This window comes from Microtus oregoni, unplaced genomic scaffold (assembly GCF_018167655.1).
Source record: "Microtus oregoni isolate MIOR12 unplaced genomic scaffold, Mior012 000008F_ref0000371, whole genome shotgun sequence".
Classification (NCBI taxonomy): Eukaryota; Metazoa; Chordata; class Mammalia; order Rodentia; family Cricetidae; genus Microtus; species Microtus oregoni.
In genome coordinates this window covers 39807837-39834241 of record NW_024543067.1, presented here as the reverse complement: position 1 = coordinate 39834241, position 26405 = coordinate 39807837, and the positions used below count along the sequence as shown (strand labels likewise).

The 26405-nt window shown below is 45.6% G+C and overlaps 1 protein-coding gene across 2 annotated transcripts in view; it reads right to left on the bottom strand.

The window, feature by feature from the left end:
* Positions 1 to 20252, bottom strand: part of Bmper (BMP binding endothelial regulator) — a 253526-nt gene extending 233274 nt beyond the window's left edge. For both annotated transcript variants that reach the window (XM_041657223.1, XM_041657224.1), the window contains exons 1-2: positions 19591 to 20252; positions 18518 to 18603 (exon numbers count right to left, since the gene is read on the bottom strand). In XM_041657223.1, coding sequence (XP_041513157.1) covers positions 18518 to 18603; positions 19591 to 19723 — 219 coding nt within the window. In that variant the 5' untranslated portion in view covers positions 19724 to 20252. The remainder of the gene's footprint in view (positions 1 to 18517; positions 18604 to 19590) is intronic.
* Between the last annotated feature and the right edge of the window lie 6153 nt (positions 20253 to 26405).

The window sequence follows — 26405 nt, the reverse complement described above, 5'->3', positions numbered from 1 at the left end:
CACAACCCACAAATAAATCCTCTTCCAGGCCTGCACTCCAGCCCACTCCGACAAAGGAGCAGCAATGTGACTCAGAAGCACCTGTGGTCTAACAGTTTGCTTTACAGATACATGGGGAAGGAAGACGAGCTCATTCTAGGCAACAGTCTTCTTGTTGAAATTACAATAATTAGCCTCCTTTAGTAGTACACACATCTATAACAAGTTTTAAGTAAAATATGAAATACAAGCAAAGTAGACTTTAATTAACATTTCAAAATCAACAATTACGATCAGTAGCACGAACTTTTGAAATACATTTTTAAAGGATGTTCTTTGGGTTTACCATGAAATTATGCCTGAATAAATACTCCAAATAAAAAATACACTTAAAGCATCCATGATATTATGAGATATAGTACAATGGTGAGAGTTGGCTTCTCCCTGCTCCCTTGTTATCTTGAAAGTGAATGAAAGCTACAGACTATTGCTCCAAAAAGTTATCTATCATATATCACTAGCCCAGGAAAACATCCAAATTCAAGATATGAAATGTGGCTCCTACCGGACATATGCTGCTTTTGTAAAGTAGAAAAAATAATAAAGGAAAAATTTATAACTGAGCCATCTTTAACTGGAATCATCTGCAAGTTTTTCTTATTATATTACCTAGCTGCTGTGGCCACAGGATTGTTAGAATAATATCTCAACTTTCAGCGCCTTTCTACCACCTTCCCAGCATCCACCACCATCACAAGGTAAAGTGATCTGGGAGAAACTAGTATTCCTGATGTAAAAGCCTCAGAGTTTATAGTAGGAAGGCAAGCTACTCTCAATCTATTATTAGGGGAGAGGATTAATTAGATCAAATTACTGGATCACAAGCATTAAATATAAATGGCACAAACTCCTTTATCAAATAGATATGGACAAACTGAGTTCATCACTAAGTTAGACACTGTGGGTTCAGGAGACAATAAGTCCCTCATGTAGCTGACATTCTAGCAGGGAAGACTTAAGGGGACAAACATTTACATGATATAGTAGGTAGTGGAGTGGGCTCTGAAGAACATAAACCAGGACAGAGGAAAAGAATGACATCAGTATCAATACAGAGAAGAGTGATTATTAAATGACCCTCTAATGGGAATATTTGTTCAGAGATCTTAGCAAAGAAATGAGATCAAGTCAGTATACGGGATACATTTGTTTCAGATACAGAACAGTACAAGTGCAAAAATACCCTGAACGGGGGGATCATACAGGCTAAATGAAGAAATAAGGATACAGCTTGACTAGTTAAAAAAGAGGATGAATTAAAGATGACATCCTGAGCCAAACTGCATAAGACTACAGACAGATTATTTTTCATATTTGACTCAATGAGATGAGATGCCACTAATTGATTTTGCATAAATAGACAGATATCATATATATACACGTGTGTGTGTATATATATATAATGTTTTGAGTTTAAAGAAATGTGTGTGTGTTGCCTGCATGTGCCTGCACTGCATGTATGCCGACACATGTTAAGGCTAGAATAGGGTGTTAGATTTCCTGTGACTAGCATTACAGATGATTGTAACCCATCACGTAGCTTCTGGGAACCAAACCACGTCCTCTGCAAGAGCAGCAAGTATTCTTATCTGCTGAGTTGTCTCTCAGAACCCATTTTGTTAAACTTAAATATTTATTTGTGTATGTGCATGAGCACACGTGCTGATGTGCAAATGTGTTGTCAAAGGACCACTTTTGAGAGTCAGTTCTTTCTTCCTGTCACATGGGTTCCATGAATCAAACGCAGGTGGTCGGTTTTGACAGCAGTGCCTTTACTCCCTGAGCCATCTTGCCAGCACCCAAATGAACTTTGAAGGTTTGCCTTTTGCCACGGGATGCAATAGAACGGAATCCAGGGATACGAACCAAGTGGCTGATGGGCTGAGAAAACAAGCATAGTAGTGGACGTTAACACCTGGGGGACCCAGGCTTGGGGGAGGATTGAAACATGACCTCCTTATAGGTCATTTCAAGCTGAGATGCTGTGAGCCTTCCATATGGAAATGCTGAGTGAGCATTTAGGTAGATGATTCAGGACTTGGGAGTGAGGGGACGGAGACCCTAAGTATGTGAACTATCTGCATTTTCAATCTTAGGCATGTATGATGTAGTACAGAGAATGAAACATACATCTTGGCTGAGTCTTGCCAAGATGGTTTAAGAAGATAAAGATCCATTTAAAAAAAAATAAAAGGTAAGTCCACTAAACAGAAGCCTAACCAACCTCCCAGGGGCTAAGGAAGTTCATCGCATGTTGGGTTCTTAGGCACACACACACACACACACACACACACACACACACACACACACGTGTGCATTGACTATTATGTGACCACTGGTTGGGCCACAGACCACCTACCATCTATCCCCAACTTACCAACTACCTACCACCACCCCAAATACCTAGATACCAAGATCGAAGCCAAACATTCATCAGACTGTCTTGACAGCTACAGGTCACACATGTTCCCTAATGTAATCACCACACTGCAGAGGCTGTCTGTTGTGAGGGACCAGATTTGAATTTAGGGATATTCTGATTGGCCAGGTGTACTGAGAATACCAAAAAAAAAAAAGTTACCAATTATTATCCCCAAACAAGAGAGCTCAGACTCTCCAGAAGACCAGGCTGTATTTAAAACGATACAGGTTCTGAGAGAGCACCGGGCATGCAGGAATAATGGAAAGTATTGAGAGGGAAAATTTCATAGTGTAAATTTCTCTTCTCAGCTTTACAAAGCCCTGAAGCCAAAACGCTACAACTTACAGAGACCACAGTCAAGCCCTGCTTTCAATTTCTGATCCTAAGATATATGACTCAAAACTAGAACCATGATACTCATCTGTAACAAAGCCAGGGCTCCAAGAAAAAGCCCATGCTCTCAATCAACCTCAGCCAGGAAGCAGGGAGCCAAGACCCCACAAGCAACTTGGGACTCATTCTAGAAGCCAGCGAGAGGCAGAGCTGAGGAGAAGCTGAACGAGGGATATGTTGCAATTTTGAGATCAGTCCTCCTCTACCCTTTCAACATAATCTTCCCCTCCCACATTCTGGAAGGCTGGTAAAGTTTCTCCAGACCTTTCTTTTTGCTAGGCTAAATTATATCAGCACACTGCCATTAGTGAACAATGTGTCCAGAGGCCCCACCTGGCCTCTTGACTCTTTCCTGAGCTAGCCCATTAGCTCCACCCAGCCATTTCTCTTTACCCCTCAGTAGAGAGTGCTGGCCCTTCCCCATTCGTCCATGGCCAAGGGCAGTGAGGTCCACACAGCACACTCTGTCCTCACCAGCATCCCACCGCCATGTTGTCGACAAGAAGAACACACACCATATCCGATGCCCTCTGTACCTTTCAGTTTGCTGGCTACAACTAAGAACTAAAAGTGAGACTTGAAAAAAAATACATAAAAATTAGGGGAGTGGTGATGTGGAAATGCTGAGCTAATAGCAGAGAAAGAAAAGAGCAGAGAGAAGACTAATAACGATGTAGATGACAAAGGGGGGACGCTAAAGCGATAGAATGTCAGAGTATTTTAAAGTTTTCCAAAATATCATTAAATTTACTAGTAAACATCATTAATATCGCCAGAATTTAAGTGACAGTGACTTGCATCCGAACCAGTCAGTCACCTTGATTCCACACTCAACCTGAGCAAAGGAAAGAGTGTAGAGAAGAGGAAGAAAGGGGAGAGAAAAAGAGCAAACATTGCCCAGGTAGCTCTGCTCTAGTCAAGAAGGTCTTTGCGGCATCCAGAAAGAACTGTCAGTGGAAGGAAGTGGCCTCTGTGACTGCTCGGAGGGTGTCTGGGGTGTGGTATGGAGGGTCTCTAACCTGTGCCTTACCTGGCCCTCCACTCCTTGGGACTTGTCTCCCAGACCTCCAGGTGCGGCCTGATCCCAGTAGACAGTCATAAAACCCTGGGTGTTTGATCAAGTTGCTACATCTAGCTTCCTCATGCTGAAGAAGCAACCAACAGACTTCACATCAGCTTCATCGTGCAGCTGCTGACCATCACGGAGAGACCACAGGAAACAGAGCATCCCCGTGGGAACCCGGGACATGAAAAGGCTGGCGTCAGCCCAGTGGGCCAGTCTGTCCCACCCAAAGGCGCCAGGGAGGGTTCTACCTAACTGACCCAGGAGACTGCTAAAGATACACTCCCTAACTAATCAGTTTGGTGGGCCCCTCTCACTGAGCCCCTGGGCATCTGCTCAGCCCTTGTGGTTGGGAAAGACTTCCAGCGGAGTCTGCTCAGGATGGGGACAGGATTCCAGCACTTGAGCCGGACTCCCAGATTTTGATGGCTGCAGTGTGATTTGCTTTCGTGTGCACTAGTGACCTGAACTACGAGGTCAGTTTGTAGAGAAATCCTGTTCTAGATCACAAGGTGGCTTTGAGGAGTTCAGACTGTCCCCGGATTGCAAACACGGTGTTGGCTCTCAAAGTTTCGAATTCGCAAGGCCATTATTCTGCAGGCTCCGGGGCTCATGGGAAAGAGATGCTATTCTTATCCTGGCCGAGCGTGTTATCCAGCAAAGGAGACAATTAGCTATGTAACTCACAACTACAGAGGAAGCCGGAGAGAGTTCCGACAAAAGCTTTCTGCATCCAGGCTTTGGAGAACAAGTGGTTAATTCCAAGTGCAAAACCAGAGGTTTGATGGAGACGATATGGAAAAGAGAACGAATTTTTCAATAACAATAGCAATTAACATACAAGATAAATGTGGGGAAAGCCTTGCAGAAGTGATGAGATAGAATTAATAGACTATTAAGCTATTTAATAGTAGCAGTCTCGATTGTACCTGAACGACTTAAATATGAACATAAAAGCTTCTGTTTACATTTACATCTTTTCCTTCCTATTAAGCTCCCCGCTGGAAAGAATTTTGTTTTAATTAGCCCCTACATTAAAAATCACGAGGCATGCTTATTCGAACGACATACTCTTTGGTGTCCTGAGTAAGGGATGGCAAGTGTTTTTTAAGTAGCCCTCAGTGATGCCTATGCACATTAAAATGAAAGAGGCCCCACTGCTTGGGCCGAGTGGGAGAAGTGAGCACTGAAGGCAAGGCTCTCACTGTTGACTTGCTAATGACCTACAACCATGAGGGAAGACGGGGAGTCAAAACTGGAGTGTGTGAAGAAGAAGGGGCAAGAGCTACCAGTGAGCAGAACACGGTCAATTATGTCTGGTGTTCAAAATACGTTTCTCAGGGCCCCAAAGTACATATATAATTACTGGTCCCGTCATACACTCTCACTTTCATTCTATCCACTGGAATAAGAGCGTGCAAACTAAAATATTGCGCTAACTGCACCTGTACACACCTACATAAATACATAACATCTTATCAGGCAAAGAGGCATAGTTCATTCTAGATAATTAAATACGACAACCAGACTTGGCATCTCTGACTTGTACGTTAATCAACTTTCAAAGAGCTCAAAAATAATAAAAGATACCTAAGTTCAAAACTTTCTCCAACATAATTTAATCCTTTCTGTTCATGTAAAAACTGTTTCTTCAATCTTGCAGAGCCTTGGGGCATTATTAACATAAATGTTCAATAAATATGCAGCGAGTTCAATGGGCAGCCATCGATCATCCTCCTGTTACAGTCTTGCAATGCAATTCCCATATGCCCTGCAGAGGCTGGAGCATGTATTGTTACCACAGAGCTGAGAACACTTCCGCCTGCCTCTCCCCACTGCCCTGCAGCCCTCAGATGGGGCTGGAGGATGTAAGGAGCATAAATTTGGAGTAGGAGGTTCAGAGACCAAGCTTACCGTATCACGGACTGAGAAATAGTTTATTGCATCTCCACATTTGTTTTTAGTTTATGAACCCGGTCAAAATTCAATCTGAACTCAAGCACACTGTCAGGATAAATATCTACATTGAAAAAAATCCCAGGGTTGGAGCTGGAGGTGATGTCGTGGCTAGGAACACCGAGTGCTCTTGTAGAGGACCAGAAGTCCCCCTAGAGCAGCATGCAGCCACCTGCAACCCCAGCCCCAGTGGCATCAAATGCCCCTGGCCTGAGAAGACACATGCACTCACATGCACCATTCCACACACGCACACACACGATTAAAAGAATAAAAATAAATTCTTTTTCCTAATGCTAAAAGATCTTCAAAAGAGGTTGAATGAAATTGCTGTTCGTATCAGACAATACGAGGCAAATATCAAAAATCTCATAACAGCAAGATTTAGGAGCTCTGAATCTCTAGACTGAACAAATGAGAACCCAAATATAATTTTTTAAATATGTCTTTGCTCATGAAATAGGGGGATGACACTTTTTAAAAAGTAAAACCCAAATATTATCCTGTGCCTAAGGAGGAAAAGGAATCAACACACAGTTGGTCCACTAGATGTACAAAACCCCAGCAGAGGAGAGGGACTGACCCTCTGAAGCAGAGGAGAGGGACTGACCCTCTGAAGCAGAGGAGAGGGACTGACCCTCTGAAGCAGAGGAGAGGGACTGACCCTCTGAAGCAGAGGAGAGGGACTGACCCTCTGCAGCAGCCCGAGACAAAGGAGCAGCACAAGGAAGGCAAGACTTGCTCCTTTTCCGCCAGTCAGCAGTCTCCCATAGATTAGGATCTCCCCTGAATCACCACCATAAGCTCACACTAGGGCACACCTATGTGCTAACGGGGCTACAACAGACATGTCGGCTCCCATTAGGCACCTGGATGACTATTTCACATGGACCTGGAAACAAGAAATAGCCAGGACTCAAACTTGAGAGGCCCAATTCCCCATAAGGACATAAACTCAGCCCACAGCAGATCCCAACTGCTCTGATATAGCAGCTCCCAAGTAGAAGAACGTCCGCCCAGTCTTCCATGCTTTCTCATTCACAAAAGTAGTATCCCTTGAGACCACACTGCACTGCTTCCGTGAATGACTCCATGCTTCTGCGTTTACAGGAGGAATGCAGAGAGCAGGAGAGACCACGTGGGCTGGGCTCGGAAGCCTTTAGGGCAGTGGTTCTCAACCTTTTGAGTAGCATCCCCTTTAGAGGACGCACATCAGATATCCTACATATCCAATATTTGCGTTACAATTCCTAACAGTAGCAACATTACAGTTATGATGTAGCAATGAAATAACTTTATGGTTGGGGGTGAGCACAGCATGAGGAACTGTAGTAAAGGGTTGCAGCGTTAGGAAGGTTGAGAAGCACCACCAGGCAGTGGGCTGTAGCAGAGGCAGAAGCTTTGAGCCCCAGCCAGGTTGCTGGTCTACATCATAAACCAAGAGAGACTGAGTTTCATATCTCAGTACAAAGGGCAGTTAATTTGGGAAATAAAACAGAAGCAAATGTCCTAGCATTATTCACCAAGATGCTTTACAGAACAAACATGGGGAAGAATGAAGACGTCAGGAAGGGTTTTATTAGGTCAAAATGTTAATTCTGTAATTCACAGTTTAAACCCCAAAGGAACCCCAGAAAACGGCCTTCAAAAGCTTTTTAAAATATAGTCCAGGGGTGGAGAGATGGCTCAGCGGTTAAGAGCATTGTCTGCTCTTCCAAAGGTCCTGAGTTCAATTCCCAGCAACCACATGGTGGCTCACAACCATCTGTAATGAGATCTGGTGCCCTCTTCTGGCCTGCAGGCATACACGCAGACAGAATACTGTATACATAATTAATAAATAAATAATAAAGTCCAGATAAAGATGCTAGTGACCTCTCATTGAGGCTCAAAGAAATGGAGGAGCAGCTCCGTGTCTTCTGGTTTCTGTGACTCCTTTGCATGGTTGAGACGGTTTCTCCTGGAAACAGCCTCCTGTGGTCACCCTCAGCACCCAAAAGCCAGCAACTGGATCAGAGACGCCACGTGATGACCACTGGACCTAATTACAATGCCCACATGTGTGCTTACAACACAAGCAGTCACAGAGAACCATCTAGCCAAATCTACTTATTTGACCAAGAATACAAGAGCTATTCTGGAAATGAGTGCTTGTATGGGTTAGAACGTAACGTTAGCAATAACCCTGATCTTGTGGGTTAGAATGTGACGGTCACCACAGTCCTGAGCTCCTGTGGGTTAGCATGTGACGGCCACCACAGTCCTGAGCTCCTGTGGGTTAGCATGTGACGGCCACTACAGTCCTGAGCTCCTGTGGGTTAGCATGTGACAGCCACCACAGTCCTGAGCTCCTGTGGGTTAGAATGTGACGGCCACCACAGTCCTGAGCTCCTGGTGGTTAGCATGTGACGGCCACCACAGTCCTGAGCTCCTGGGGGTTAGAATGTGACGGTCACCACAGTGCTGAGCTCCTGCGGGTTAGCAGGTGACGGTCACCACAGTCCTGAGCTCCTGTGGGTTAGCATGTGACGGCTACCACAGTCCTGAGCTCCTGTGGGTTAGCAGGTGACGGTCACCACAGTCCTGAGCTCCTGGGGGTTAGAATGTGACGGTCACCACAGTCGCGAGCTCCTGTATTACTCTCTGCGCTAAGCAGCCCCAGAGGAATGTCACTCATGTTGCAGGTCCCCTCCAGAGGCATATCATGGTAATTCCATCAAAGCAATGCATTTGGGAGACACGTTATGGCCAGTAAAGGTGACACCCACTCACTCTCTCATTTTTCTGATTACGTTACCTACACAAAACTTTAAATTGCCATTTGTTTTACAGATCTGTGAAATTCTTATTTCAAAGACCTGAATTAGTCCCACCCATCACCTAACATTCAAAAAAAAAAAAAACTTAGCAGCTCATTACACTCCAGGACATGTACATACAATAAGGCCTTTGTCCTTCAAAGAAAAACATAATTTTCAACAGAGTCAGCTTCCAGAAGCCAAGGGAACTGACATCCAAAAGCTAATATAAACACCAAGGCCTGTGTCAAGATTTCAAAGTTAGCATTACTGATGGAGCTGGAGGTGACTGGGCTTCGAGGCCAGTCACTGGACTGGGGGCATTTTCCCTGTGACTTTTGGGAGTGGAAGAAACTCCCTGGCCTGTAGCTCCTGCCTTGTCGGCAACCACTCCGCTCCTGACAGGCAGGATGTTCCTCCAGGAGGGATCACTCCTTTCATCACAGCATAGACGCTGCCTGCCTACGAGCGTCTATGTTTTCAAACACAACTCCATTTGCTTGGGGGCAGAAGGGAGAAGTGTTGTTCTAATGATTATTTAGGATGTTGTTAATAGAGGAGGGTGACCTTTTGTGACAAGCTTTCTGGGAGAGTCATGTTTTGGAACGTGGAGTTCCATTCTGGGGAGAGCCATCCCAAGTGTTAACCTAAACTATAAACAGGAAACTCCAGCCTGACTCCCACTCGAGCCTCAAGGTCGTGGACCTCTCCATGACGCTATAGGGCAGTAGGAAAGATCATGACAAGTTCTTAGACTTCAGAACCTCATCCCTTAAGGCAGGAATTTACCCCGGTTCTGCATACAGGCAACACACACCGTGGAGGGAAGAAAAGGGGTGCTCTCAGATGGGGAACAAGGCCAACACAGCATGCGCGTGCTGGGTCCACGGGTTCAAATTCAGTAGAGTTCATCTGATCTGTGCTCTGTGTAGAACAAAACTCTATGCTACTTTGGTACACAGTCAACTGGACCAATTCGCACTCCGTCCAAGGCCTGCTCAGTGCTGAACTTTACTTTCTGCCTCCTTCCTGCTTCTTCTAGATGCAGTGGCAAATACCATCAGAGGACAACTGGGTCTCACTGAACACACAGCAGTTGTTAGCTGTGTGAACCTAGATGCAGACTGAGCAAGTGAGCGCTTCAGAATGAGAAACCAAACAAACCACCGATATGCTGGGACTTTCTGTCTGTATACAAAAAGGACAAAAGTTACCTTCCCTCAAGACCCATTGTCCACCCTAAGCAACTTAAGAGGGAAGGCATTTCCCAGGCATTGACATCAATTGCATTAGCAGCCCAAACACCTCTTAGGAGGACCCCAGACTGTGGTTCCACACACTCCCACCATCCAGAGCAGGTGTAGGGACTTTATATGTTTTAGCTCACACCCTGCTGTGAAGGAAGACGAGGTTGTCAAGATACAGAAATATTCCACAACTTACCTAAAGCCACACAAGCATTGAGGACTAGACTTCTGAACTATACTGTGATTCCTAAGGCATGTACTTAAAAAGAATTGAACCCAAAACCTGGTTTATGGCATAATACAGTTGACTCTCCACATCCATGGGGTATAAGTAATCAAGATATAATTTAAAACATACAGGAGGCTCTGCATAGGCAAACACTCTCCAACTTTATGTAAGGGGCATAAGCATCTGGGACACTGTGGAGACATCACTTTTAAAAAAAAAGTCTTTGCCTTTAGTAAGAATCCCTTAACCCTGGTGACAAAGGCCTTTCACAGACACCGTCTCATTTAGCTATTCATCCCCTCGGTGGATACCTACTGCCACCAACTGAAATGAGACCATGCAGCCTCAGTGACTCGCCCAGGACCCACACAAAGGTTCAGAGAGATGATAAGTGACAGGTAACCACCAGCTGACCTGGGTAAAAATTGAGCCCACACCCTCTAGCACAAAACCACGCTCCAATGCTGTCTATCATGGGCAAAACTGGGCATTAAAATTTTTGTGAGAAAAGAACGTATTTTTACTTGAAGATGTAGATTTTAAGATATAAAATCATATCATAATATTTTTAAAGCACCATTAACAGTTTAATAGACCAAACTTGAATGTTTCTAATAGTAAGTTCTAATATTACCCAGACTCTTTTACAGTGTTGTTCTTATGCCTAAGAAAAGAACTATGCCTCCGTGTGGCCTGATCCATTCTGCATTTAGCCATAAAAACATTCCGAAACCATGCGCAGAAGGTATATTACTTCTGCCCATGAAATGAGGCTTGTTTTGGTACCTTTGAAATTTTCCTGTGGTATTTGTGTATTCACTTTTGGTGAGATTTTTTTAAAATCAAAGTTGGAAAATTTTGTGATCTTTGCATTAATTTTTCAAAATCCTTATGGCAATCTTAGCTTTGGATTATTGACAGCAAGGTTCCAAGCCAACCCCATGTGTGATCAATTCAACCTCATAAGCAAATGCGCCGCAGTCCTCAGGCAGATGAGGCCCATCCCTGGCTGCAGACAGTCCAGGGTGACGGTGACAAACTTCCTGCTTTGCGATTTTCCTTACATTGTCAGTGTGATTTTCTTCAGCATTCTACGACCCTGGTCACTGTCTTCCCAAACACTTTCGCTTTGTCCCCTGCCTTCCACCTTCTCTTCCTGCCACCATAACTATAATCTATTGCACTGGGGTCCCCTTACATATTTTTCTGTCAAGATTGAACCTCCTGGTTAACATTGCAGATTCAGGTTTTTAAAATCTCCACTCAAAGCCCAAGTTTATTTCTATAAGGACTTTTCATCCTTCCCCAGATCACGATGCACGTTTTAAGAGCCTGCAGGGCATTTTCAAAATGCTTCTTTCCAGTAGACTTGCCAGTGTGTTAGCACACCAATGAAACCGGGTTGGAGAGATGGCTCAGTGGTTAGGAGTACTTCCTACTCTTCCAGTGGACCAGAGTTCAATTCCCAGCACACACATGATGGCTCACATCTGGCTGCTATTTCAGCTTCAAGGGATTCAGCGCTTCCAGCCTCTAATGACACCTGTGTTTGTGCCTATAGCTATGGTAAACCATTTGCTCAGTGAGCGACACCGTGACATAGAGAACTGTGTCTCTGTAAGTGGAAGGAGAGGCTGGTGTTCTAAAAGCAAACCATTTCTCCTCTTAGCAGCAGTGCCTGTGTGACAGTGACAGCCTCCACGTCATTCACCCTGCACCTCACTCCCTTGGCTGCCTTATTCTCCAAACACTGACTTACTGCCTTCGTTCCATGCCCACTACACACCGCGCTGCAGGATGCTCGCCGCCACCTGACCACACCACAGGTCTGCAGTCTGCTTTCCAAACTCCAGCCTCTCCACTCTAAACATCTGCCCACAAGAACTCCTACAGGCATTTAAATAGCACATCGTATTGTTTCATGTGGCTTCCAAGAATGTTAAACAGCCCCTTCTGACCCCAATCACACGCAAGGGACTTTTTCCTTATTATGACGTTCAAGGGCTCCCAAGCTGGTTCCTTTAGAGCTCTTACCTCCCATTCCACCAGAGCCGCAGGAACCTTGGACTAGCTCCCCACACAACCCAATCACACTCGCCTCTCTCCTGCAATGCTTTGCTTAGACTGTGTTACCAGCCCCTGTCTCCACCAAGCTCTCACCACTGTGACGCAATTTTGCCTCTAACCTAAGTGAGTTGGAGTCTGTCGTGAAGTTTTTTCTGTCATTCTTGTAAACCTTTTTCTATTTTGTTGTTTCCTCTTTATGTTTTTATTGTTTTCTGTTTATGATTTTATTGTACCAGGTACTGAACTTAGAACCCATCCTAGGCATGCACTCTAACACTGACCTATAGACTCCAAACCCTTAAAAAAAATTATTTTCAATTTGAAGATCTCCTATCACTAAATCATCCATGTTAACTTATGATCCTCCTGCCTCAACCTTCCAAGTAGTTGGAATCATAGGCCTAGCATAACAGGCCCAGCTGATAAACCCTTTTTATGCATCTCTGTTTCTGCCCCACCAGGCAGTGGATTAAAATCTGTCCCATTGGGCTTGGTCTCCTTAAGGCCTCTCCAAGCAGCACAGTGACTTAAATAAACATGGATCAGGGTGGAAACTAATGAGACAAAATGGAAGCAGAGAGAGGTATAGGATGAAGGAAAAAAGCACCGTGTGACTGAATTTATAGCCTGCTCCTCCTAACGCCTTAAGCAATGTTCCATAAAATTAGAACTAGGAATCAACAGGTCTCCAAACACACGCCCAGGTCACTTGATGATCTGCGCTAAGTCCATTGAGCACACCTGGTCCCCACACACAAGCGGCTACCACCCTAGCTTGTTTTCATGGCAAAGGCTTCGGTCTACCACACTCCACACAGAGTGCCACAAAGACGGTGGGAAACGCTGAGACCCTCTACTTAACCAACGGATGTTTATTAACTGGTTTTATTTTTCCTGGCCCCTGGCTGCCTGGCTCCCTGCTGTTTTGTGTTCTCTCAGCCTCATGCAATGTAGTATGAGGCCCACACTATCCTCAACGTCATTCTCTTGACTTAAAACATGGGTTACTATTGATGCCCAAGGTGAAGGCAGGACTGCGTCAGAGGGGACTGGGAAAGGGGAGCAGCAAAGGCTGGGGCACTGAGGTCTGGAGCTGGGTCGAGACTGCCACAAAGCGGGCCAGGAAAATCCCCATGATGCCAGACCACTAGGCAGTTTTTCCAGAAGTACGGGGCACCACGGCTCAACCCTATCTCTGCCAATGAAAGTACAGGTGGAGGGGACCCCACAGGCATGGAGACGTAAATGCCCTACAAGAAAGGAGGCCCTACTCCCGTGGAAAGTTTTTCTTGATATTTAATAGAGAGCAAGGGGAAAACTCACAAAAGGGCCCACAGAACACTGGATCAATAAGGAGTAGCCATGACCAGCCAGCTCAAGTAGGAGGGACATAAACCTCCCTAAGCTTTACTGATGTGATGGAGTTGGTTCACAGAGAAGGGTAGATATGATCACCCCTGGGTCTCTTCTGCATTGACTTTTTTTTTATTCTGTTCTGACAAACCTCTATAGACTACTTCATCTAAGGAAATAATAATTTAAAGGATAACACCAACATAGTAATAGCAGTAAAAAGAAAAAATCATCTCAGGGGACTTCCTCCCGTCTACGTCCTAAGCTAAACAGACATTCTCTCTTCCACAGCACTAAATTCTCATGGCAACCCCACAGGCTAGACACTGACATCCATCCCACTTTCCACGTGAGGAAACCGGCTTAGAGAGGAGACAGGGCCAGCTGCCTTTGCAACCTTTTAGATGGTAAACAAGGCTTCTGGAATTCCTAAACTAAACCCCTTCCCCAAAACGACAGGATGCCAACCAAAAGCTGCATCTGTCCTTGAAAGGGTCTCCAAATCCAAGACCGGTTTGTGCTACCAGCTCAAAATCCATTCTGTGAGCCACCATGTGGTTGCTGGGAATTGAACTCAGGACCCCTGGAAGACGACTAAGCCATCTCTCCAGCCCTCAAAATTCCATTCTGAATCCTCCCACAAAGAGCCCTGAGCTGATTGGGTGGAGCTGTTGCCCTGAAAGCTTACAGAGGTGACCAACCCGCAGAAGCTGACTGCTGAAGTTGACAGTAAAGTGGCTTCACAGCCCAGTTCTGCCTTCAGAGCCTGTGTGGCCCCAGGTTTGCTCTGCTCCTCTGGGCCTAGAGACCTATGGAGGAGGAACTGTCTCAGAGCAGGCATTTGTGAATTTGCCAGCACCACTGTCTAAGTAACTTTTCCTCAAAAATCTTCAAAGCGGTCAGCCAAGATTGCCTAAAAACAACCATATAAATATAAACAAATAAATTGGATCACTTCTGAAATGATATGAGCCATTTTTGAAAAAAAAAATGACACAGATCTACATGTACACATTGCAAGCCCCATGTCCCGGACTCAACAAGTTACCATATCGCCGAGAGCATGCGCACACAGGAATCTATGCGTGCTGCAGCTAAGGGCCTAATATGAGTTCTGATGATCTCTGCCATGCTGCAGGCAGTTAGAATATGAACTATGGAAAACCTGAGGATTTTGTAGAGCTGAAAGCCCAAAGGCAGAGGCAGTTGAGACAAGGAGATGCTGGAGCTGCTTCTTGGGCGATAGAGGATTTTGGTGATTACGAAAGTGGAAGAGGAGCGGACAAGGTCGGCTCTGTTAAGCTGTTCAGTCAGCTCCAAGATAGGTGGGGCCTGCTTCTTGTAACAGGGAATTCACATGGCTTTTTATGAGTGAGGGCCCATTTCTGCATTGCACCTCTGGATTTAAAAGAGGAAATTTCAACCTCAGGAATAATGTTTTTTGCTGAACAAAATGTACGCCAAACTAAGCTCTGACTTCTGGTTTTCAGTGTCCCAGACTCCAAAGTTATCTCAGGTTTCTAGGCCTGGGCGGAACTCACTGGCTCCCACCACTTCCTCAGCGGCAGTGAGGTGGGCAAAGACCCAGAAGCATGGACACCCCTCCTCCTGTACTCGGTGGGTTTGGAGATGGCCGTGGAGCAGAGAGCTGCAGCAGGGTCATGTATCTGAGTGTGACTGTCCGCCCACAGCAGGACTTTGGGACAAGGCACCCGTGTGTTGTCCTGGGCATTATTAGAAAATTAACTCTAGCAGGGGAGGGTGGGGATCATGGAAACAAACAGTGTGAGACTCACCAGTCCCATTAAAGATCACAAGGTGCGAAAGCCCTGCTTTGTTTTTCACTGAACAAGGAAGCACTCATTTCTCTAGGGTACACTGCCTGCCTGGATCCCTGGGGCCCAGACGTGGGTCCCGCATCTCACCTCTGCCCTGGAATGCAGGAACTGAAGACAGCACCCACCCATTTGTGAAAGAGATTCCGCTGCCACCTAACAAACAGCTTATTCCTGGACCACTAGCAGTTCTGGCAGGATGCTCTGGCCTCTACGACTGATAAATCGGGGTGAAATTGTTCGCTTCTGCAATGTCCTCGTCCCCAGAGTGTCCACAGAAATGTGTTCATTCTATCTCTGAGCTACTCTGAACCTTAAAAATTCAATCAGACTGTGTAGATTCTCTGGAGTTTTTCAGGCTCTGACACTGTAATTACACTTAGGACTCTGGGCCACGGACTTCCACCAACTGTACCTTCCTCCATCTTTTTTTAAGCATACATTGAAGGTTAGCTTTTTTTTCACACATGTTATGAAACAAGATATGAGCTTACACCCAGCCTTAACGACTTTATTCCAAAATAGCTGGACCAACCCAAACTAAATATTCCTACGTCTCTAATCCAAAATTGAGTTAAACTATCACATATCTTCCAATATTCATACGCAAGTCTCACTCAGAACCAGGACTCCCTGCAGGTCAGCTGAAATCGGAAAGAGATATTTTTTCCTCTCAGGCGGTGTGACTAACAACTGCTCACTGAGCTCCGGATGGCTCAAAAGAACAAAACAAAATCATTCAAGGAAGGCCTGGCGGAAAAGAAATTTCGACAGGCCCTCTCCTTCCTCCAGCTTCTCATTCATTAGTTTAACAACTAGCCTATTTCTCCTAGTTATGTGTGTATGCTCCAGAGACAGACAGTCATGACCCTGCGTGTCAGCTCGGTAATTTTGATAAATAAAATACTGAATACTGTGCAGATAAAATATGACCTTCACGAGCTTCTTAATTTCATAAAGCTCAGCCTCCTCGTCTTCAAAACGAACAGAATCCTCTCAAAAGATTTTTATGGGGTTCAAGTTAAATAATACAAGCTGCTTCGCAAACTGTCTGGCAAATAAATAAGGTTTTGGAAATGTTGCTTGCACATACTACCAGTTTACTAAATTAGATCTCTTTTCCAATCTAAGTTCAAAAATACTGAGCAGCCTCCTGACCATGCAGCAAGAAATCTATGGGTGTAGCGGATCCCCTGTAAACTCACAAGAGTGGATACAGAGAGACATGCTCACGCCTACTCTTCCTAAGTCATCACAGATGCATGAGAAGCAATAACACTGAGACGTGGGCTCATCCTTCTACATCCCTGCCAAGGTCATGGTCAGCTATCACTGGGCATAGCAGCTAAAGAAGGCATTTGAAGGAATGATGGGTGAGACCTACTGCCAGGAGCATAAGGAAAGAACTGAGACTTGTCTATAGATGCCTCTCTATGTTCTTTCTGCTGTTCAGAACTTGGCTGATACTTTTATAAAGCACGCAGCAAATAACTCTGGCATCAATTTTCATATTACTAAGTCTCCACATTGGAAGAAAGGCACTGTCTATCATGGGGCGAGAACTACTAGGAAAGGAAAATGCCTTGTGGGGGATGTTTCATTATATTATGTGATAATAGTTTGCAAAATTCAAAATGTGTATTTAGGCTTCACAAATCGTAATATCACCAAAAAGAAAGGTAATAGGTTCGCATGTAGAGCTCTCGGCATATTTAAATATTACTTAGGATAATCCCTTGTAAAATGTTGAGAAGAAAATTAAATCATTTATTCACATTCTACAAATAAATGAAAAAGGAAGACTATATTCACACACCACACTTGTAAATCTATAGCTAAGTCATAGTCTAAACTCGGAACTCATGTTCAGGGTGTTCTTTAGTAAAGATGGTTAACACGGCAGCTCATCAATACGGAAGAGCACCTTTCATTAGGCCTCAATTCTCATTGTCTCAGCCAATGAAAAGCCTGTTTACTTGTTTCTGTTGATTTCTTCAGTCCAGAGCCTGATATTCATTTGATGCAAGCACAAACTCATTCATCATCTCTAAACATTGACCTCGTCTCTTGTCACAAAGAGTCTGGGTCCTCTGGACATCGATAGTGTGGCTTTTGTCTGAAGAGAGTTGGTTACTCTCTAATTCCCTACTGCTGATTGGGATAACAAGCTAGCATCCGGGCATCACTGTCGGAATCTGCTCTTAAGGTATTCCCAACAAGGGTTGAAGATGTGTAGTTTTAACTGAGTTTTACCAAAAGTGAATGGCAGGTAAAACACTCTTCAGTGAAAACGTTATCCTCTGTAGATCTATATGTGTCTCAGAAAGTCTTTTCAGTGAAAACGTTATCATCTGTAGATCTATATGTGTTATCCTCTGTAGATCTATATGTGTCTCAGAAAGTCTTTTCAGTGTAGCTCAATCACCTCCAAGTGGCTGTTTATCAGAATTATCGGGAGTCTAAGCTAAAATAACTTGAAACAAATGATCCGTTTGAATCTACTAGCCACTGCCAGTACTAACTAAGCAGTTGACAGCCAAGTGTCACTCCTGATTATGAATAGGTCCTTCTTCCTGACCCATGCTTCCAAGTCAGAAAAGAAGCCTGTATGTCAGAGCTTCCACCACAGCAGGCAAAGAAAAGCAAGAGATCAACACAAGATTACACCTTGTCTTAGGCCTGTCCTTTGTGGCAGTCATCTCTTTCTCTTCTCCCATATCTTATCCTTGACCACTGTACCAAAATGCTATCTCAGCAATCCCCTGCTGAGCTCACTGGATAGAACCAGTGCAGAAAGTTGAGGGGTAGTGAGATCTATGACTTCATTGTAGTGGCAGGCATTCCAAACTGTAGCTTTCCTGAAACAACGTTATACAAAGTCCACCTTGACTTGTACTTATACAACAGCGATGTCCAAGATAAGAATTCTCAGCCTGCTGAGGCAGAAATTGCCAAAATAAAAAAAAAATAAAAAATTTAACTAGATTCAATGCACAAGTGATGTGCAATTTGGTAATGATCAAAACCAGTGTGAAGACAGTTACACTGTCATGTTTAGCAGATGTACTTGCCGGAGACTGCAGTTAAGTTCTCTTTCCCTGACCTGTACACTTACCAAGCACACACACATAATGCAAGGATTGTCTGTGATGAATGGGATCTGGAGGACCTCCCCTTCATTTTCACATTTTGCCACAGACCCTGAAATGAAGATGAAAGTATTTTTAAATTTAAATCTTGATTAATGGAATTATTGCAAACATCTTACCTTTTAAGCTAGTCATCTGAAATGTATAATGTTTTAAGTAATCAAGCTCACCACAAACAAATCTTGTCAAATCTATTTTAAATAATTCTTACGGTTTTCTTTGAGTCACTACAGTATATAGATAGGTTTTCTGTTTTCGGCTGGTCTGAGCACATATTTAATAACTCTAGTGCTCTGGAAGGCATTTCAGCCACACACACACAGACTCACATCAAACTGGTCTTTAGGGAAGATCTTAAATTTGAACGACATTCAGGACCGTGTCAAAGAGTGGTGGGCCTTTCAGGTGAATCTGCCTGCTGTTGCGGGTTGAAATCAGTTTCTGAACTGTAATCTCTTTTCTCTTAGAAATATTCTGTTTTCTGCACCAGGTGTCAGTAAAGCATGTTCTTCAAAATAGCAGCTGGGGTCTTCACCTGCCTGAAAATATGTAATTATTATATCCTGCTATTAGTAACCTTTCAAAATAAGATCATTTCTTTAAGTTCAAGGTCTGGAAAACCATGCTTTAAAAACGCTGCCTAGCACAGTGGATTTATTGGAATCCTATGGAGTGAGAAAAGAGGATGTGCAGGAAACGGCGCTGTCTTTTCCTTCATTGCATAGGAGGGGTTAAGATTAAAACAAGGATTGAGAAAAAGATTCAACGTAAGTAAATCAAGGAATTTCCTAACTTCAAATAGCGGAGTGCCGATAACCACCCTGTCGAAGATAGCATTCACTCAGCTCCCACATCTCTTTACCTCAACACAGCCTTCCCACCCTTTTTCTCCGGGCTTCTCTGCATCCCCCATCACCCGGGAGGGCCAGGCAAGGTGGGTGCTTTCCACCCTCCCATCCCCGGGCCAGCCAGTGCCGCTTCTCCCAAGAACCACCCCAGCGTCCGAAAGGACTGGTCCCTCCCGCCCCCACCCCCCTACCTGTCAGGAAGGAGGAAGCCAGAGACGTGGGGACCCCGGAGCAATTGAGCAGCAGCAAGACGCAGCAGGTAATCCCAGGCGAGCGTCGGCAAGGACGCTCCGCCAGAGCCCTGACGCCGGAGAACCAGAGCATCGTCACCTGGAGGGAATCCCGGGCGACTGCAGGTCCCGCGTCGCAGCCTCTACTCGGCTGCTGCCGCTCGCAGTCAAAAGGGCTGTGGGCCGGCGTGCCGGGAGACAGTCGGCGGAGGGAGGCGGGCGCCCGGAGCGGCGGGGGAGGAGTGGGGGCGCCCCGGGAGGAGGGGTCCTGCGGCCAGCCTCGGCCAATGCGGCGGCTTTTTTCTAAGGGAGTTGCTCACAGCGGGTTAGCAGTCAGCCCCTGCGCGCCAGAGCAGGGCCGGGAGGAGGGGTGTCGGAGCGGCGGGAGCTGGGGATCGGCGGTGGCGCTACCGAGTGCGCTCGTCGCTCTGGAGCCGGGCTGGCTTCTCGCTCTCGCACGCGCAACTCCGGCCCGGTCCCCGGACTCTATGTCCAGCCCGCACGCCTGCTCTGTGCAGGAGACAAGGGCGCATCGGGCACTGTGCGGAACCCGCGGGGTCGCACGAGAGACCAGGATCCTGGCTCAGGAGAGACAGTCGCTCCTGCGAAAGCTGTGCCAGGCAGTTTAGCCCTCCCTGCAGCCCAGCCGGCCACCGGCCCCGGGGAGCTGCCGGAGCCGGGAAGGCGCGTCTCCAGCGCCCAGCGCACCGCCTCCTCCCGCGCAAAGGAGCCGCCCCCAGCCGGGATGCCACCACCCGCTCACGCCCGGAGCAGAAGACCCGGCGTCCCCCGCTGTCCCAGCTTCGGAAGGAGCCACGGACCGGGTGCAGGAGGGTCCCCCAACTTTTCACACCCCCTTGTCTCCCTCAGGGGAAAGCAGGGCACTCAGGAAGCTGAGGGGACGGAGGGAACGAGTAGCCTTGGAGATCAGGCTCCGTGCTTAAGCCCCTGCGGGCCTGATACTAGAGAGGACAGAAGTTGAAGCTACAAGAAAGGTCGGCTAATACACGCACCGAGGCCAGCGCCTTTCTCCCTTAAAATGAGGATCCGTGGTTCAGGCTCCGCCCTTCCCAGCCAGAGCTGCCTAGGACAGGGAGTTGCATTAAACTAATCATTCATTCACTCGCGGGCCAGGGAGGGACCGCCGCTGCTAATCTCCGCCTGGGCCGCCTCCGTGGCGGCCTCCCAGCTGGGTGTGCGGTGGCAGCCACTACCCTGCAGCGCTTCTCGCCTGTGCGGCCCTGGTGTCCCCCTTTGATCCCCTCACCCCGCAAACCGGCCCCCGCTGAGTCCCAGCCTGTGGCCAAGCAGTGGCTGGCTCTACTCAAAAGGGGTGCTAATCTAGAAACAAGAATTTTTATAACTACGTTATGAAGGCGCCAGGTAAAGATGGAGAGCGCTTGGCACTTGTTGGGGCCGATGGTCATTCGTCTTTGGCGCCTACTATAAGCACACGTTCCCCACCCGAAGAACATCCAGCAGGTTCCCACTCGCATTCTAGTTCCTGCAGCACCTCGTGAACCAAACAATAATCACTGACAAGCCAGAAAAGTCAAGCATTTCCTCCGTCTCAGACCAGAGGTTTCGGCAATGTGTGTAGCTGTCGTGAGAATTCCTTTGAGAATAAGTCAGTTCTCTGATACACTCCTCTAGCTTCGCCGCCACCCTTACCTGCCCCACCCCCACCCCCGGCTGCTCATTTGTTTTCATTTTGCAGTGATTTGGAGGCTTCTTTTAATGAGTGCTTAGTGGCCAACTTCCCAACCCAGCGAGGACCACATCCCTGTGACTTGAGACAAGTGGGAGAAAGGAAGGCTGTCATTAGCCTAGCATGCTCCATTTCCCTTTCAAAACAGATTTTGTGTAAAATTTAAATTAAAAGAGACAAGAGCGATGTGGTTACTTGTTTTCCCCCAAACAACACCGCAGCTAGATGCCTTGAAAATCCAAGTGTTGAATGTTTCACTGTTTTTCCTGAGGCTGCAGAGAGGTTAAGTTGGAAATACACACACACACACACACACACACACACACACACACCAGAGAGAGAGAGAGAGAGAGAGAGAGAGAGAGAGAGAGAGAGAAGAGAGTGTGGGTCCCCCCCCATGGGAATTAGAAAATGAAAACTAGGAGTTAGAAAAGAGCTATGGCCCCTGAAAGGTGCAGTGACCACTGTCTCTGCTATCTAAAGTTAATCTCCCTGGATGGAGTCTCTAGATAAATTTATTCATTGTGACTCAGTCAAGGAAAAATGAATGATGGGGACCCTAGGAGATCTATTATTGCCCACAGAATGTGCGTAGATTTGGTGACAAGTGCACTACAAAATTGCGAGACATCTGAAGAACACGCCTGTGTCACTGATATACCTTCCCTGGCACTAACCTAGCTAGCGCCTCGGTGTGCTTAACTAATCTTAGGAGGAAATCTGGATGCATGTGGCGTTTTTATCATGGGTAGCCAGACCTTCCCCTTAAGGACAAACCAGAAACCCGCCTGGAAAACCCTTCACCAGCCTGGACAAAGAAGGAGAACAGAAGCCTTGGAAAACCAGTTTGTCCTGTGTTCCACCTCAGCATGGACGCCACTTCCAAAAGGACAGGCTATTTCAGAAAGGCTCAGCAGAGCTTTCCCCACACAGCCATTGACTTTGTCATTCCTGAGTAGCACAGTCTATCACTTGCCAACTGGTCCCTATCTAAGCAAACATATTCCAGGGTCAAACAGGAAGGAAGCCAGAGGGAAGGAAAGAGAGGAAGGCAAAGAAGTGAGGGAAAGCAGGGGAAAGGCCTACTCTAAACAGCATATAGTTTTGCTTCTATATTTAAACTAAATGGCATGGTGGTGCCATCAACGTCTCCAAATAATCTTGACTGAAATCCAAAGAAGAGAAAAAAGAGGTGGATGTTTGTCTTGGCCAATATCATCATTCATGGTGAGTAGGCAGTGGGGCCCAAAGATTATGGTCGAACTCAGGGCCTCTACTAGGCCCAGATCTTCAAATTCTCATTTCTTGCTCCATAAAATAAATCTGTAACCTGGACAGTTGAAAAAGGATATGTGTCTTAAAGCAAGTGTTGTCACGGCTCTCAGGGTATGAGCTCAATTCCCACCAAAAAATTCAATGAACGTGACACTTAGTAGCCTCAAAGTTACTTCCAGAAATCCTCAGCTCACCTTCCCCATAACAGAGAAAACAGACTGCTCAAAACTGAGCTGAAGAAAAGGGATTGTGACAGCAAACACTAATGGCTGGAGGATGCTCCATGGTGTATGGGGGCTGCTACACTTAACCTACCATATCCTCCTGGGCAAGGTTGACTTAGACTTTAAAAAGACGAAAGACTGTTCTCCGAAGGCCCTAATCTGATAAGAGAAGCACGGAGACTATGAGAAAAACATAGACAGCCCACAGATGCCAACCCCAGATGACCAACAGAAGGAATACCGTGAACCAAGTGCCTAATTTTTCTTTGAAACACCCAGACTACATTTCTTTAGAAGAGAGATTGTTCTTGCAGGTAGCAATCTGGATTTTTGGTTAGAGTTGGCAGTGATGTTGGGGATGATCATTTCCACGTGTCTGAAAAGGTTTGGAGTGACAACGAGGATTGTGCCCACAAACCATTACTTCTCCACCTCTTCCATGATAACTGTCTGATTCTTGCTAGGATAAAATTGAAAATGCTATTGTCAAGTTTTATTTTGTTTTAGCACGGGAGGTCTCAGAGAGCATATGAATAGGCTCCTCCTTTTTCTTTGACAGTGAAAGCTCTAGATTGTGAGGGTAGCACCGTGGTAGAGCACTTCCCTGACACATGTGAGACCCTGTGGTCCAAGGGCAGGAAGATAAAGATCTAAGAGAAACATGACTTGCCAGGGCTGCATGGCTCAATAGTGGTAGAGCCCATTAGTAGAGCTGCTGGCTCGAGAGCATGGCGCTTTCCACTACAGTTGCTCTGCCTTCTTAGATTATGAGTCACAGGAATTACAGGAAAAGGCCATGGGATATTTCAGATATGATGTGAATTAAAGTTACAGATTTGGCACAATGGAACCAAACTGGACCCAGAAATATGGTTATACAACACCATAAGAAACAGGCCATGATTGAGGTCCAGTGTAACGGTGAATTTATTCTTGGGTCACTAGCCTACAGTGTTAAGGAACTGTCCTGTCCTTTCAGATGAGTTATTGGACTTCTTGGTTATCACCTTTCAGAATGGCTGGGGCCCAGTGAAGCCATGAGCTGTCCTATAGATTATAGCAGTAGGATATCCTGTCATCCCCAAATGTCAGAGGCTTTGAAATTACTTTCGTTTAAAGGTGGAGGCAGTGGGGACTATAACAAGAGCATCATTAAAACTCAATCGTTAGCCTCATCCTTTTGCACAGAATCTTTTGTTACATCTCTTGTAACCCTAAGGACCACAACCATCACAGCAAAGCTCTGAGATAAAACTGCTAATACCAAGACTTTTTTAAAACACCAGAGGCCCTGAAATAACAAAGCCACTGTTTTATATGTTTAGTTTTTCAGTTTAAAGCAATACTGTAATAAATACTCTTCCTTCACCAACTGGCCCTGACCCATCTCAACCCCCACCTCTACCCACCTCTGCCTCCAGGAAAATGGAGCCTCATTAAAATGACATAGAAAGATGTGCCGGGACACATAGTGTCTGCACACATAGTGCCGGGACACATAGTGCCGGGACACATAGTGTCTGCACACATAGTGCTGGGACACATAGTGTCTGCACACATAGTGCCGGGACACATAGTGCCGGGACACATAGTGTCTGCACACAAATTGCCGGGACACATAGTGCCGGGACACAGTGCCAGGACACACAGTTCCGGCACACAAAAGTGCCTCTGAGCTAAATCAGTGAGTTTAAAGGTCTCGCATTTACCAACTTGACAAACAAAATAAAGTTAGTGTTATTAGAAGACTTGTAAACTTTTTGAAACCCCTAAAATGCTTTCATGCATGGACACATTGTCAGGGACTTGCTTTGAGAAAGGGTCTTCTACTCAACTCTCTACCTGGAAGCTACTTTGCAAAATGAATGTAACTGACTCCATTTTTATTGACACCAAAAACGAAAGCTCCATCTTGAGGAAGTAAGGAATTGACAAGAGACTGAGAACCAATCCAGGGTATCAGGCTACCTAGCTAATAGCTTGTTTTTGCTGCTCTAGGCTTCACTAACTACATTTGGTAAGTCTGATTTGTGTTAAGCATAAACAGAGGAGAGAAAAGCGCTTTCCTTTCAAAGTTACTAGCCATTGTTGGCTGTAGGCCTAGAGATAATCAACCCAGCACTACCTGCCGGAATGTATACCACCACATTGCTACTTGGTGTTGTAAGCTCAGGCCAACCCCCCTGACCATCTTTCAATTGCAGCTCTACTCTTCTTCCTCAATATAGAAGTCATCATTTGTGCAGTGCCTCTGAGTTATGAACAATAAAGATCACATTTTTCAGTCTTTCTTATGGTCATCCTAATCATTTGAAATCATACCGTTCCCGTGATTAGTCTCTAACAATATAAAGTGTCATTAAAGGAAAGGCATGTTCATCCGCCTTTCCTTCCTCCTTGTTGATGCCTGGACTACATGCATGATAAGTGCCGGGCACTTCAACAACCATTTTCTATCACGAGAGGAAAAGCCTAGGGGATATAGCAGGGGCAAGAAGGATGATTGGACTTGATGCCATAAAGTGTAATCCAAGCTTGGCCTCTGCTTCCTGAGTGAGGGAAAATGAATACTGGTCATGTTCTGTTCCTTGTTAGTTAGTCGGGAACTTTCTCCCAGTTCTGTTTTGGGCTGCAACATGAATGAAACATGAGGCATTATGCTAAGGGAAAGAAACCAATTTCACAATAACCGAAACTGTTTGACACAATAACATATACTGTTTGGCCCCACTCACGAGATACCTGTAAGAGCAAAATCATAGAACTGGACACAGAATGGAGGCTTCAGGGCCTGTGGCAGGAAGGGACGGAGAACTATTAATGGGTGTAGTATTCCGGCTTGCAGGGCTGGAAAAATGGCTCAGTGGTCAAGAGCAGTTCTTCCAGAGAACCTGGTTCAATTTCCAGCACCTACCTGGTAGCTCGCACCCATCTATCACTCAAGTTCCAGGAGAGTCAGTGTTCTCTTCTGATTTCCCTGGACACAAGGCATGTTCAAGGGGTACATACAGACCGAAAGGAAAACCCTTCAGATGCAATAAATAAATAAAGAATTCTAAAATAACTTTGCAACATGAAAGGCATTTGGGCCTGGGAAGACGGCTGAATGGGCAAAGGCCATGAGGACCTGAATTTGGATCCCCAGCATCCACGTAAAGAACAGGGTGTGGCAGCTCTCATCCATAACCAGCTCTGGAGCAGTTGACCAGGCAGTTCCTGGAGACTTGCTGACAGGATCAGCAGGAGACCTTGTCTCAAAAAAATAAGGAGACAGTGATCGAAGATACTTGATATCAGCCTCTGACCTCTGCATGCACCTACACAGGCATGTATACTTACATACATACTGGAAACAGACATGTGTGTATAAACATATATGAAAAAGAGTTGTAGAGATTGATCCCACAGCAATGTAATGCTTGACATACTTAACACTATTATTAGCATAAATACGGACATGCCCCATGTGCATTTTATCATGAATTTAGAATTTTTAAACCTTTTAATAAAAAGATTTACATAATATTTTCATTGCTATCAAATTAACATCATCATTAGCCAAAAAAGTA